We start from the raw sequence: 15,563 nt of genomic DNA on the forward strand, positions 1-15,563 counted from the left end.
AGGACATTGCTTTCTTTTTCTGTTAGCGGGTTGGAAGAGCAGAGTGGAGGATGTGCGGTGAGATAGGTTTAGTGAGGCTGTGAGTGTGAGAGTTGTTTGCTTGTTTTTTTAGAGTACCTGAAATTAAAGGTTACTGACTCTTTTGATGAGTACAGGCTGTTTTATGAATTAAATTATAATTCTGAAACACCTTTTGGTTGGGCAAGTATTATTAATTACAAACTTCTCATTGGTTTTCTTCATGTAAGTTTTGTGAGTTCCTTTGGAGCTGCTTTTTAACACTAAGGTTCTATGTTTTCTTCCATTGTACAGCAGAGAATGGCTAATATTATCTGTGCACTGTACATCAGTGTGTGCTCTCCCTGCAGTGCAACTGCACAGGAGTGACTTTAGTGCACATGCACTGCACAGAGGTGTGCCAGTTGTGTCCTTACAGTCCTGCAGAGGACTGTCTTTAATTCCTTTGTACCTTTGACAGGTGTGGCTGACGTGTCTGTGCTGTGCTGATTGGGGCTGCAGCAGGGCCTTTGCAGTGCAACGTCACAGGAATGACTTTAGTGCACATCCACTGTACATAGGTGTGTCTGCTGTGAACGTGCAGTTTTGCAGATGAGTGACATTAGTGCCCATGCAGTGTTCCTATCAGTGCTTAATTTGAGCTGGTGGTTTCCGGTGCTTGTCCCCGACAATTATTAAAAACAGCTCTTATGACAATCTGCCACTTGGTAGCGCTGTTTGCCTAATTTAGAAACAACAGTTGTTTAATAGTTCAATATACCTTAAATGACTAATACCTGCTTCCTAAGGCATTCGTATAGCTTTGGGGGCCTTGGAAGAGCCTGATTTGTCACACTCGGAGCGTGATGGATAGTAGTTGTGTTGGTTCTGTCATTGGCAGGGCTGGCTGGGGCAACGGGTGGCGCACGTTGCAGTCATCTCCTGATGAGGGCGCTGGCACTTGTATTTCCATAAGTTAGGCACTAGTTCCTGTGTGGCTGAAATGCCCATGTAGTTCTCATTGCAGTGGCAGCCGGACCAACGCAGTGCTGACCACATCTATACCTGTGTTCTGCACCCAATGCCTCCTCCTGGGGCTGAAAGCGACAGGGAGTTTCTGAATAAAAGAAACCACAGTTGTTTACAGGCTTCTTGGCCTAAAGGTGCCTGTTCGGACTGCAGCTGGCCCAGCTCCACGCCCCAACAACTCTGTAAATATTCCAGACAGCATAAAGACAAAAATCCAAATGTCTGTTATTACAAAACTGTCCAGTGCAAGACGAAAGCCAGCTTGAATGTGTTTATTGAAATTAGCGACAGGCTGACGCATGGCTGCTCATGTAATTTCCAAAATAAACTGCTAACAACAGGCTCTTGTTCTATCTCTTTTTAAGGACTGAAGCTGAAATGAGCAGAAATCCTGACTGTTCTGAAGTTCAGAGTGCCAAGCTGAGGTACAGAAGACCCGGGGCCCCCTGGCATGAGACTTCCGCCTCTGTGTGCACCTAAGGACTACCAATGAAGACCACAATGACAACTCCTTGCACAAATATTTAAAGTTTGACCCACCGACTGCCTAATCTGAACAAAAGATGTGCCTGGAGGATGGGCAGGGGGTCTCCTCATGCCCCACGGGTGGGATGGAACTGTCCAATGGCACCTCGGACCCTGAGCTGGGCTTCTGCTTCAGATACGTCAACATGAGCATCACTGGGGGGGATAAGAAGATGATCGCCTCCCAGTGGTTCTCCACCATCTTCAGCGTCATTGGCATGTCCTCTAACCTCTTCGCCTTCTGTGTCCTCATCTCTGCCAGTCGGAAGACGCATAGTCGATCCCGGTCTTCGTTCCTCATCTTCCTCTGCGGCCTGGTGGTGACGGACTTTTCTGGCCTGCTTGTGACAGGCTGCATCGTGGCTTCCTACCACTATACTAAGTTCAGCTGGACCGAGGTAGACCCCGGGTGCCACCTCTGTAACTTCATGGGCTTCTCCATGGTCTTCTTCGGCCAGTGCCCTCTCATCCTTGGCGCTGCCATGGCTTCAGAGCGCTTCTTTGGCATCAACCGACCCTTCTCCCGTGCAAGCAATGTGTCCAAGCAGCGCGCCTGGTGCGTGGTGGTCACAGTCTGGAGTTTTGCATGCTTCCTGGGACTGCTCCCCATTCTGGGACTGGGGAACTACACGGTACAATACCCAAAGTCCTGGTGCTTCCTCACCCTGCTGCACGACTGGAAGAACATTTCCTTTGGCCTGCTCTTTGCACTGCTGGGGATCTTCTCCGTGAGTCTCTCCTTCATCCTGAACACTATCAGTGTGGTGACGCTCTGTCGGGTCTACCACGACCGCGAGTCAGTGCAGCGGCGCCGGGACAGCGAGGTGGAGATGATGGTGCAGTTGGTTGGCATCATGATCATCGCCAGTGTGTGTTGGCTTCCCCTTCTGGTGAGTATGAAACTAGATGGCCTGTTGATGATCAGGAGATGACCTGCGGATGCTCAGCAGAGGGCCTGTTGATGCTCAGGAAGGGGCCTGTAGATGCTCAGGAGAGCAAAGTAGGTGCACAGGAGATGGCCTGTAACTTCTCAGCAGATGGCCAGTAGATGTTCAGGAGACGGCCTGTAGCTGCTCAGGAGACAGCCTGTAGCTGCTCAGGAGACAGCCTGTAGATGCTCAGGAGACAGCCTGTAGCTGCTCAGGAGACGGCCTGTAGCTGCTCAGGAGATGGCCGGTAGATGCTCAGGTGATGGCCTGTAGATGCTTAGCAGATGGCCTGAAGATGCCCAGGAGAGCACAGCAGATGCAGAGGAGATGGTCTGTAGATGCTCAGGTGATGGTCTATAGATGCTCAGGAGATGGTCTGTAGAGGCTCAGGTAGATAGCTTTTAAACACTCAGGATACCGCCTGTACATGTTCAGGAGAACAGAGTAGATTCACAGGACATAGTATGTAGCTGCTCCGGAGATGGTCTGCAGCTGCTCAGCAGATGGCCTCTAGATGCTCCTGAGAATGCCTGTAGATGCTCAGGAGTCAGCTGGCAGATGCTCAGGAAAGGGCCTGTCGATGCCCAGGAGATGGCCTGTAGATGCTCAGTAGATGGCCTGTAGATGTCCAGCAGATGGCCTGTAGATGCTCAGCAGATGGCCTGTAAATGTCTAGCAGATGGCCTGTAGATGTTCAGGAGACGGCCTGTAGATGCTCAGGAGAGCACGGTTGATGCACAGGAGAACAAATAAAGATCATTTGGCCACAGACTAGAGTTAAGATTACAGGATTAAAGTTGTTATTGAGGTTCTAGTCAAGTTTTTGAAACTTTTTCGATCAACGTTTGTCAGAATAGTATCAATGCCAATATTAGTGGCTGACTTAAATATCATCGCCTAAATATTGTTTACATAATTATTGCTTCATGGGGTGTAGCTGTACTACTGTTAACACCAATTATGCAATATTTTTGTATATGATATTTGGGACACAATATTTTTGTCAGATGATATTTAGGCTACAGTGTTCTGGTACCATGCAGAAAGTGCCATGGCCTAGTTACAGCATCATGTGGCAGGCCAGCAAGACCCCCCTAGGTGTCCTGTCACTGAGTTTAGCTGTAGGTTTAATGTATGGCGAGATATCACTGCGACATGTGGATGTCTGCAAAGAAAGCTTTTGAGAAGAGACAGGATGGAGACTTAGATGGAACAGCAGAGAACAGCCGGGCAAACTGCATTCGATTTTAGAAAAGTAGTGAGGCACAGGGAAGGCGGAGAGTTGAAGACTAGCAGAAAAGATAAAGGGGTGGAGGGAAATGGGAAAAAAGGAAATCCTTGGACAATGAGAGGCAAGACAATAAAAGAGACAGAAATAGATGAATGTGCTAGTAGGCAAAGCCAATAGTACGGAGGGATCAAACAAGCCTTGGCAAGGTCAATAGGTCTAGAGTTGATGTACCAACACACATAAACAAAGCCATTCACAAATACTGTTTGCGTGCGTTGTATGTACATGTGTTGTTTAGCACATAAAAGCCTGCTCTACAGGCGTTGCTAGTGCTGTGAAAAAGTAGCAAAAAATCTTATTTTCTGTGTAGATGCACATAGGAGAAAACGAACTGACTATGACAATCAGCATAGTTGAGTTTATTGATCAGATTTAGAATAGTCCCTCATGCTTTCTAATGGAAGCACTTCCTGGAAGGTGACAAGATATATCTCCAGCTGACAGCTTGAGGTGAGAGAGTAACACTCCTCTGGATGGAGCCCACACAAAGCCACTCTATGCATATTTTTGCAAATTGGTAAAAATCTCATTCATTCACCCCACGCTGTCAAGCCAGACCTAACAAAGGAAATGTACGTTATTCAGATGCGCCATTATTACAGAAAAATCGGAATCGCCAAGCACATACACTTTTGGTGTATTTTGTTATTCATAGACCTACTACTTGGGGGTCATTTAGAGAATGTGGCAAACTGTTAGACAATATGGTGGAATGTGTGAAACGTGGTTTTCAGGACATTTAGAGAAAAGTACAGCATCCTGTGCTTCTTGGTACCAGAGCACAAGCATAAGACTGGTGTTCATTTTACTCCATCAGTTGTGGTGAAACAGACAGAAGCAATGCTTGCACATTTGTCTCTAAACTTGTGGTAGCCTCATGATCACTGGCTGCGGTCCTACTGTTATCAGATTGTGGTGGAACAGCACATCCATCTGCATTCTGTAAATCATTCCATTAGTGGTGCAGTGTTCCTTTCTCACAAATTCAGTTGGGTCCACAAACACCATTAGATTCCTGAAAGTGTTTCCACTGATGCCCTAAAATGTCCTTCTAACTTTTTAAAGAGATACATTTTTTTTGTGTTGCTTATCACCACTAAGGGCATTATAAGGATGTCCCTGGTATCACCTGGTAATTCTTCTACGCAGTTATGGATACCGGGGACATTGATTACTGCGGAGAGGAAGGTGCAGATAGATATAAAAGTGATCACTAGTGGGACCGTGGGGGCCCCTTACAAATGATAAATTATTGGGGGGATCAGTAATTCAGTTTCTGATTTTCCTTCCCAGAATTTTGCCCACATTCAGCAGGCAGAGTTCCTCAGTGAGCGTTAAGTCGCAGGTGGGAGTCTGTTGGGTTCAGGGGTGGGTAGCGTTATGTGGTAATAAGTGTTATTAGGGTTCAAGGAAGAGTAGCATTATGGAGTAGTACGGTTTCTTGTATTCATGGAGGGGTAGCGTTATGGAGTAGTACGGTTTCTTGTATTCATGGAGGGGTAGCGTTATGGAGTAGTAATGTTTCTTGTATTCATGGAGGGGTAGCGTTATGGAGTAGTACGGTTTCTTGTATTCATGGAGGGGTAGCGTTATGGAGTAGTACTGTTTCTTGTATTCATGGAGGGGTAGCGTTATGGAGTAGTACGGTTTCTTGTATTCATGGAGGGGTAGCGTTATGGAGTAGTATGGTTTCTTGTATTCATGGAGGGGTGGCGCTATGGAGTAGTATGGTTTCTTGTATTCATCGAGGGGTAGCGTTATGGAGTAGTACTGTATCTTGTATTCATCGAGGGGTAGCGTTAGGGATAGCGTATGGTGTTTCAACTTCGGGGAAGGGTAGTGTTAAAGGGCAGTTAGTGTTTTCAAGTTCAGTGAAGGATAACATTAAGGAGCAGTGAGTTTTGGGGTTCAGGCAAGTGTAGTGTTAAGGGGTAGTAAATGGTTTGTAGGAATCCAGGATGAGTCGCTATAAAAGGTAGTAAGAAGTTGTTTGGGTTCAGTGAAGGGTAGCAATCATTGTTAGGAAGAAATTTGAAGGGTAGCATTAAAGAGTAATAAGGAGTTTTAGGGGTTACAGAGGCATAGTGTTAAGAGGTAGTAAAGAGTTTTTAGGGTTCAGGGGAGAGTAGCGTTAAATGTTAGAGGTTTTTTAGTTGCATCTAAAGGTAATGTTTAGAAGTTGTAAGGGTATTTTATGGTTCAGTGATGGGTAACCATAAGGGGCAGTATTGGTTTTAGAGTTCATAGATGGGTAGCAGTATGCAGTACTCAGGTGTACTTACTTGGAAGAAGGCTTCTGTTCCGGGGTAGTGTAAAAGGTTTTTAGGATTCTGGGATGGGTAACGTTAAGGGGTAGTAAGGGTCTTCAGGGTGAGAGAAGGGTAGCGTGAGGGGATAGTAAGGTTTTAGGGTTCAGTGTTAGTAAAGGGTTTTTAGGGTTAAGGATGGGTAGATGCAATGAGTAGTAAAGGGTTCGTGAGATTCGTGGGCGGATACCAATAAGGGGTAGGAATGGATTTAGAGGGTAGCGTTAAGGAGTGGCAATGACTTTTCAGTGTTCACAGAAAGGTAGCACGAAGGGGTAGTAAAGAGTTTTTAGGGTTCAGGGAAAGGCAGCGTTAAGCAAGTACTAGGGTGCAGGGAAGGAGGCGACAGTCCCTCTCTGTAGTCCCCCTGAAACTTATTTTTGGATCACATCCGGTGTGTCCGCACAGGCACTGTCAGGCCAGCCCAAGTGTGATCTGAGGGAGATGAAGGCAGAAGAAATGCAGGTACCTAGGAGGAGATGAGAGAGGGGGAGAGAGGGAGGACAAACAGGAGAAATAGAAAAGAGCTAAAGCTCAATGAAGGGAGGAGAAAGGGGGAAGGGAGCGAGTCACATCTGCTTTTTGTTGCTTGTGATATATGCAGTGATAAGTTTACACATCACAACCCAGCTTCACTGCTCCTTGCCACAGCTGCTTTCTGTTGTTAGATCTGACACACAGGAGGTTTTCTTTTTTGTATGTTTTTTTTGGGCTCTCAGTGCCTTCTGAGTACACATTTAGCATCTGACGCAAAACAAACAAACACATTCTTGTATGCGGCTCTCCTGGGGGGCACCAAAAAGCTATATCTGCACCATAGCCCGTGCTGAACCGCCTAATCTCTCTTCTGTTCGATTATAACCCTCACTACTATGAAGTCTGTGTGTATTTTTTGTCTTTGTGAGCTTTCAAAGCCCCCATCTGCATTGGCCTGAAAGAAACTTTTTTGGGGGCCAGGGCCAAAAACTATTGCAAGGCCCCTCCCTATCATGTATCAAACGAGCTCCTCATAATTATTTCAAATCTTCGCCGAGGAAGGAAAAAATTGTACTTGGTGCCAGTGCTTAATTTGTAAATAAAAAGGTGCCGGTGCCCAAAGCCTTCCTCTTAAACACGCGGCTGCTGCAATTAAATGTGTGAACACGGAATACTGAGCGAGCGTAATCCTGAAGCCATCTCGGGCCTCTTCAATCCATTGAGAGCCACTCCCCACCCCTCCAGCTCACTCTTGCAGCTTTCTGCTTTCTCCCTTTGTGACGCTTTTTTGTTTTTCACTATCTCCGTCGTTACCAAATGTATCTTTTGCTCCCAGCAAATGCTTGAGGCACAAGAATAAGCGCCGGCCCTCAAAAATAAGTGCCGGTGCTCAGCACCGGAAACAATAAGCACAAATTAAGCACTGCTTGGTGCCACCTAGTGGTGTGGCCGTGTTATTGACACCATGAAGGAACAGGTCAGCTTCCAGGAACGCGGGTCCCAAAGGGGACAAAGATCCCTGGCTTGACTCAACCCTGCCTTTCCTGCAAGTGCACTGTGGCGGGCAAATTCTGGCTCCACTGCAGGGAGAAGTGGGCAAGTACAATCACCATGAGTCCATATTCCATCTCCACATCTAGCATTACCCTACTTCCTTGTACCGTTCTATCACCGCAATGAGCAGGGAAGGCCTAGGGACAGCACCAAGGGTGGACAAGGATATAAATGAGCGGTGCTTTTTTCATTGACTGATACCCGTCAAAGCGAGTGCAAAGGCTCTTTACCCTTTTTTTGCCGGAATTTAGATGAGAACAAGGGGTCTTAATAGGATCAAGACAAAGGATCTAGGGCCTGATTACAACTTTGGAGGAGGTGTTGATCCGTCCCAAATGTGACGGATATACCACCAGCCGTATTACGAGTTCCATAGGATGTAATGGACTTGTAATACGGCTGGTGGTATATCCGTCACATTTGGGACGGATTAACACCTTCCTCCAAAGTTGTAATCAGGCCCCTAGTGTTCAGGACCTGTAAAAAGGATGCCCTTGGACTCTACTAGCTAGCTATGAACCTGAAGGCCAAACTATGAAAGTATGACAGTACTAGGAATTATTTTTCCATAAACTGAGCTCCAGTCTAGTTGCTTCCCAGACTACCTGACTTTCTCTCTGCACTGTCGTAGCCGAAATGAGTGATGGAATCTTCTAAAGTCAATCTGTCTAGTGCAGCAATACTTTTCCCATCTTCCTTGGAAGGTGGATGGGTGATCAGTATTCGGGCCTGAAAACATCTCTCGTTTTCCTTAGGATTCTTCTCTCATGAGTAGGTCAGATTTAGCACATTCTCCTCCTCATCTCTTCCTAGAAGTGTCTGGGATCTGTTATCAATTGCTTGTTGTGTTTTTTTTATCCCGACCACAGTTGCATCAGTGAAGAATGCTAACGTGTATTGGAACCTCATTGCAGCTTTCCAGCCCACAATGCGGTACTATTCCAGGAAAATTTCATATAAGGAGTGGAATTACCACCGGTTGTTTATGTCTCTTCAAGACATGCCAACATTTGAGAAATTCTCCAACAGGGATTTGGAAATTGACTAACCTATTGGAGAGACGCCATTTTTATCCACTGAAAAGTGAAAAAAATCTTGACCTAAAGGAAAAATAGATGAGAAGTCAGACATACCTGTGGGAATTTGAATGCACCATTTTACCTCTCTCTCGCTGTGGTTTGTCAAGCTCTTTTATATTGAGTTTAGAGAAAATATGCTGAAAATATATCTAAGGACTAAAATATAAATACAGAACTTAACTACATGATTCATTTAATGTAATATAACTTCCACAGCGATGCACGCTTAGACGACCAAATTAGCCATAATATTAGTGGAACAGAAAGAAGGGACATATGTGATTTTTATGACTGGATTTGGAGAAGTCTAAACGGTTCAGAACTATCATTCCTCTGACAGTAGCTAATGGAGGAGATGTAGTTTTATTGCAGAAATGACCATTGACTCTAGTCATGTTTTCCGTCCACACAACAAAGGGTGGGGTTGGCAATGAAAGGTCATTCAAAGGTTTTAATATGCAAAAGCAGGTGTGAACTTTTTTTTAAGTAATTTTTTTAATCAGTGCAAAGACCAGGGTTAAAATCCTGTAATAGAACCGCTTGGCGCAGTGGTTTGGTGGCGTGGGGGGGGAGCGGGCACCAACATAAAGTTATGGAGTGAGGTACAGGGTGTCTATGTCTGTGAGAGGGACAGCAAGAGAGGGAGTGAGAGGAAGGGGAGCGAGGGAGAGAACGAGATGGCGGAACGGAGAGAGAAAGGAGTAGAAGAGATTCAGAGAGAGAAGCCGTGAGAGGGACAGGAGAAAGATCGAATGGTAAAGAGAGAAGACAGAGATTGAGAGCTTGAGGAGGGATGGAGAGTGGAAAAGAGAACAAAGAGTGATAAAAAATAAAAGAGAGATTGACACCAAGGGAAAGAGATTGAGAGTGAGTGAGACAAAGAGATATTGTGAAACTTAGAGATACTAAAAGAGAGAGATAGAATGACAAAGAGAGAGACAGAGAGTCGGAGAGGGAGCTGAGAGAGACTAAAGAATTTCGAGTAAGTGCAACGGAGAGGCATACAGCGAAAGTTAGAAAGGGGCCAAAAGATACACGGAGAGCGCATGAGAGAAAGAGACCCTGAAAGAGAATGAGAAACTGAAGAGAAAAAGTGAGAGCAATGAAAGAGAATAAAATATACAATTAAAGTAATTGAGGGAGAAAAGCACAGACGATGAAAGGAAACACAGAATAATTTAGGTCGGAGAGCATCCCTTCTATGTGAAGATCTACGAAAACGCTCTGCCCCTTGTATCGATGTGACGCACCTCCTCACCTGGGGGCCCAGAGTGTCCTATGTTAGCAGCCTCCGGGACTCACACCTGAAAGACCTTCGGTCCCAGCAGGAGATGAGGGCTGATTACAAACACTGGGCCCTACTTACAAGCTGCATCTCGTGGTACTTTTAGTAAATTACTACAGTGCTAAAGTGCTATAAAATGCTATTCACAAACCTACACGTGTAAATCTCCAACTCTCCTCTCTTTTCTATGGGGAAATCTCCACAAATGTGTACTACTTAGTAGTTAAGGTGGGAGTCACCGGGGGTGTTGTCAATTCACAAAAATGCCAGGGGCAGTGAAAGTGACGTTGTACGCCATTTGATCTGCATTCACAGACACATACTTACACATACACAAAAGTTCACACTCACACACACTCACACATAAACACACTCTTACCCACAAGCACACACACAACATACATTCAAAAGCACTTTTACTTACCTCAGCTGCCATGGAACGGCATATTCACATTTTATTACACATATAGTGATTAATGTCTTATTATTCACTATTACTGTTGTAAAAATGGGTAAAAAAACAAAGTGAGTTGAGCCCCAACTTCATCCATAAGGAAGAGCTTCCCCTGTGCTCCTGCTACTGAATTTGCCACCTCTGAAGCCAGGGGTCGCAAAGGCAGTGTCAGGGGTTGCAAAAGACAAGCCAGGGCTCGCAGATGCGACACCTGGTAACTGGTAAATGACGCCCATGGGTGTTACTGGAAAAGGCGCCTACTTATTACTAAATGGGAAGGGTTAAAGGAGGGGATTCGAAAGGGTTTAAATTATATATGAATACATAAAAATTAAATATGTATTTTTTAAAAATAAAGAGTATTTAATGATCAAATATTTTTATCATTATTTTTAAAAAACAATATATGAATTTCAGTTAATTCTATATAAACTTTTGTAATTTTTTATTACATAATAAATACAAACATTTTAATTTAGGTAGGATTTTTCAGTACATCTGTAAAAAATAATTTGTATTTCATTTAAGAGATTTAAATTAAAAAAACATTTAATTAAAAAATAAGTTAATAGTTCTGTAGCATTGTGTATTTTGTAGTTTATTCAAAATAAATATATAAAATTAATTTACATCAAATTTAGCATAAAACTGTTTACTGATTATTTTCAAGTGCAATACATTTTTTAGCATTTTCATATACTTTCTTTGGAATTTGGAAGACTGAAAACCAGCAGGAAAAACAGTCTGATATTGGGGAAAAAAAAGCCTGGGGCATGTGGTCCTGGTTCCTGCTTCAGAATGAAGTAAAGCCCTCCCTGCAGTGTCCGCCATGATCCATTTGATATGGAAACAAAACATCCCATTACTTAATTAACTTTTTCTAGAATTTAAATCTTTGGGTATTAGCTTTCATTATATTTCCAGACATCCCTTCAATGTCAGCGTTTCAAAACATGTGTGGGATTCTACGGACAATATGTAATATGAACGGAGGATAAATTATAAACGTATGTTCATGTCAGGATGGTGTACTAGTTAATGGGGTAGGATCAGCAACTTAATTGGAGAGGAGGAGGGGGCCTGGGTCTGGTTTGTTGGCTAGAACTGTTTGCCTTGAAACATTGGGAACCAGGGCCCGATCCCGGATTTGGCCCAATATCCTGGGATTCCTGCCAAAGCATTTAATCTTCCTGTGTTTTATGGTAACAATTATATATATCGGTCCGTGCCCCTACGTGGGGCGCTGAAGCCCTTGTATACATGGGTAGCACAGTACACACTGTAGGGTGTGAGGTTGAAAGTCTGTGGTCGATGATTTGATCCTGTGTGGAAAGTGTTTCCGTGTTGTGCGTGAGGACCCCCGAGGTGCGGTTATCGTGTTATGAGACGCAGCGCTTAGCAGTGTGAGGGCTGAAGAAGCGTGAGAGAGAGGTGCGCAGTTTATGGTTTTCAGGAAGCGGGCAGCTTTGAGCAGCTCTGAAGGTCACTTCATGATAAATCTTGCTTTCATGGTCCAGTTATCTGGTTACCGCACTGCGTTGTCCATTGTGAGATATTTTGTTTTAATGTATGGCCCGGCGTGGGCAAAAGGGGGCAATTTGGTGGGAAGGACTCTTAATATCATCCCGTTTCTAGTTGTCACTGTGAAATGTGAAATGCTGAAAAGAAAAAATGTGCAAGTGAATTAGTTTTGTGGTAAAGCACCCCAGGGTCCTTGGACAGGTTGGTCCTGTTAAAACACACTATGAAAGTATATACACCAGGGGTCTCCAAACTGGGAGGGGTGGGGGGGAGCTGTCCCGGGGGGGCGCCAGGCTCTGGCCAAAAAAAGCGTTATACAGCTAACGGGGCTTTGTTTTAAGCAGAAACGTGATTTTGCATTTTTAATAAGGTAACAGTACTTAACTGCAATGTTTAAATAAGTCTAGACATATTCAAAATTGCCAACTTTATAAAATAATTGTGAAAAATTCTAAGGTGGGGGCAATGATTTTTATTTTTTCAACTGGGGGGGCGTGGCATTAAAAAGGTTGGAGACCACTGATCCAGGAACTAACACCTGCCATCTCTGCCCCCAGATATTCATCGCGCAGACCCTGCTGCAAGGCCCCATCCCGGACCTCTACGACAAGGAGATCCCCCGGGAGACGGAGAAGATGCTGCTCATCTACCTCCGGGTCGCCACTTGGAACCAGATCCTGGACCCCTGGGTCTACATCCTGTTCCGGAGGGCGGTGCTGCAGAGACTGTACCCCAGCCTGAGGTCCCGGCCCTCCATCGCCTCCCTCTACCCCGCCATGGCCGCTTCTCTGCGGCACAAGTACACCCAGGAGTCCGTCATCACCTAGGGGCCCCCAGCTTGGAAAGGGGGCGCCCCGGCGTGCACAGAGCCGCAGCAGGGACATGGCACGCCGCCTGTGCGTGCGGTGCAGCGGCACACGCCTGGTCAGACATCTGCAGCAGGGCCACGGATGTCTGCCGCCACCTTTTTTGTGATTCATGTGGACTTTTACATTTCAGGCGGGGACAGCTCACGAGTCGCTGCTCGAGGGGGGCCTGAGGCCACAAGGAGGAGCTTTGCAAGTAGAGAGCGGTCGGAACCGTGTGCTCTTGTGCAAAGGAAGGGACGTGCTGCCGGCCGGGTCTCGGAGGCCGCCTGGGCTGGGGCGGGTCAGGCACTGGGGTGAATCCCTGGTGCCCGTGAAGGAAGCACCCGCCCCAGCGGCACACGCGGAGCTCAAATCCGAGACCTCTCTGTCTCTCGCTCTGTCTCGCTCTCTCGCCCCGTCCCTCTCTTCTTTCAGCCTACCTCCACTCGTGTTTCTATCTTTTTGCCCCCTCCACGTTTTTCTTTCTTTCTTGACCTTCCACTGCCCCGTCTCTCTATCTTGTCCCTCTCTCAACCTTTCTCTCTAAATGTCGGTCTCTTTGTCCCCCTCCCTTGCTGTCACTCACACCCTTTCTAGCGTTAATCAGCGCCGTCTCTTCTGTCTTTCTCTATCTCTTGCCCTCTCTTCTGTCTTTCTCTATCTCTTGCCCTCTCTTCTGTCTTTCTCTATCTCTTGCCCTCTCTATTCCCTCACAGGCTCTTTCTCTCTTTAATTCCATTTCTCTTACCCTCTCTTCTTCCTGTCTCCTGTTTCTCTGTCTCTTTTCCATTTCTCACTTGTCCTTTCTCTCTCTTCCTCCACTCTCACTCTCTTTCTCCGTTTCTCTCTCTGACGCTTCTTTTTTCATCATTCTTTCCATCTATATTTCCCTCTCTTCTCTCCCAATGAAGTTCTCCCCTCTTTCAGTTTTCTCTCTCTTGCCATCTCTTCTTTCTCTCCATCTCCCGATCTCTAGTTATGCCTCCATGGCTCCCTCTCGCTTCTTCTCCCTTTTTATCCTCTCTCCCGCCCCATCCCTTTTCTGCTTGCTCCAGATCTCTGAGTAATATTATTGTTAATAAATCTCACTGACCTGAACCGTGAGTCGCATTGCCTGGTGTTTCTAGCGCTGTGCCAATCTGATGGCCATTATCCTGGTGCCTTTGCCACAATAACTAGGTTCTTGTGTTCACTCGGGCCCTTGCTGAGCAGTGCAAGTGCCCCCCACACAGGGCATGTAGGGGACAAGGTCATGTCTCCTCGGAAAGGGAAATATTAGGGATTTATGCCATTCTGCAGCTCTGACATTTTCCACATAGTTATAGGTTTGCCACATAATCAGGTGTTAAACTGGTACTGAGAGGTGCCACATTGCCAGGATAGCGCTGCATTATGCGGTATAAAGCACAGACACCAGCGGCAGCGTTTTAAGGTGTGGAGCCTGACAGTCAACTTATAATTTTATTTTAAAAAACTATGGCCCATATTTATACTTTTTTAGCGCCTCATTTGCACTGCTTTTTGACGCAAAATCGGCGCAACCTTGCAAAATACAGGCCCATATTTATACTTTTTTAGCGTCGCATTTGCGCCGCTTTTTGACGCAAAAGCGGCACAAACGTACAAAATACGTAACTACGTTCTGGCTTACTTAATTGGCCACACTATAAACTACTATACAGGAATAAGATAGTATAATAAGCAGCCAACTCTGGAGGTTAATGCACTTGCTAGAGCTATCCGTGTGCAGTCTAGTCACAGGTTCGACTCATCATAAAATAGCCTGGATGGTTAACGTGCCTGCTGCGAAGCAAGTCTCTGATTTGTATTTGATGCAGATAGGTTAGTGGACTGCTGCTTTTGTTTCCTTGTGTTAATTGCAGGCCACAAGTTACTGATCTTGAATTACAGCGCTTTGAGTTATGAACCAGCATCAAGGAGCTTCAGGGAAACTGCAAGGCATAGGCTAGAACTCGTTTATTGTCTCAAACAGCCAGCAAGAGCACCTCCAACAAAAGTAGCGCCGATGGCTCATTAAAGGATCTATCCAGTGCAAAGGAAAACAAGCACTGGCAGTGCCAACAGGTCTTGGTTATAAATGAAAGTACCCCTTCACTCGTTGATGTCTTTAGGCTCTCAATAAACCATTACACACTCACTCTTTCACCCCACCTTACACTCATGCATCCATTCATCAATCCACAGACTCATTCTTGCACTGACCCACTTGGACTGCCACAATAAAACAAACACACAGATTTCACAAAATATGGAAAATAAATTCAAATAATAGAAGTATAAACATAGAAAACATGCTGCAGACTAAACGTGGCTTGTGTACGGTTGTAATAACAAATAAAACTAAACATAGCAGTGGGCAGCGATCTTGCAATGGTAATATATAAAGTTTATTAATTGTGTTAAAGTTCCAGCATGGCTACCACACTTTGAATCAATGTATTGGCCATTTGTCAAAAGTTACAACAATGACACTCCATGAACAATGAGTACATGATGGTTTCATGTTTTAGATTTAGTAGCTGTAAGGGATGGACTGCACTGCAGATGTCAAACTAGCTGATCATTACCTTAGCTCTGTCTGTGGAGATGTAATATGTGCTAAAAATGTTTTAAAAAAAAGAAAATAAGGAGAGAAATGAAAGGGGATCTATGTAAGGAGAAAACAAAAAAACAAAACAAAGGGCTGGCCCACCAGTCTTGCACTGAAGAGCACTAATTTTTAGGCAGATGTGCATATGTGATCAGACA

General features: G+C 45.1%; 1 protein-coding gene across 16 annotated transcripts in view; it reads left to right on the forward strand.

Moving 5' to 3' along the window:
* The window catches only part of TBXA2R (thromboxane A2 receptor), a 148,506-nt gene extending 134,614 nt beyond the window's left edge, over nt 1–13,892 (forward strand). For all 16 annotated transcript variants that reach the window (XM_069217137.1, XM_069217143.1, XM_069217136.1 and 13 more), the window contains 2 exons: nt 1,392–2,441; nt 12,504–13,892. In XM_069217137.1, coding sequence (XP_069073238.1) covers nt 1,590–2,441; nt 12,504–12,773 — 1,122 coding nt within the window. In that variant the 5' untranslated portion in view covers nt 1,392–1,589 and the 3' untranslated portion in view covers nt 12,774–13,892. The remainder of the gene's footprint in view (nt 1–1,391; nt 2,442–12,503) is intronic.
* Nucleotides 13,893–15,563: the final 1,671 nt, after the last annotated feature.

This window comes from Pleurodeles waltl, chromosome 12 (genome assembly GCF_031143425.1).
Source record: "Pleurodeles waltl isolate 20211129_DDA chromosome 12, aPleWal1.hap1.20221129, whole genome shotgun sequence".
Lineage (NCBI taxonomy): Eukaryota > Metazoa > Chordata > Amphibia > Caudata > Salamandridae > Pleurodeles > Pleurodeles waltl.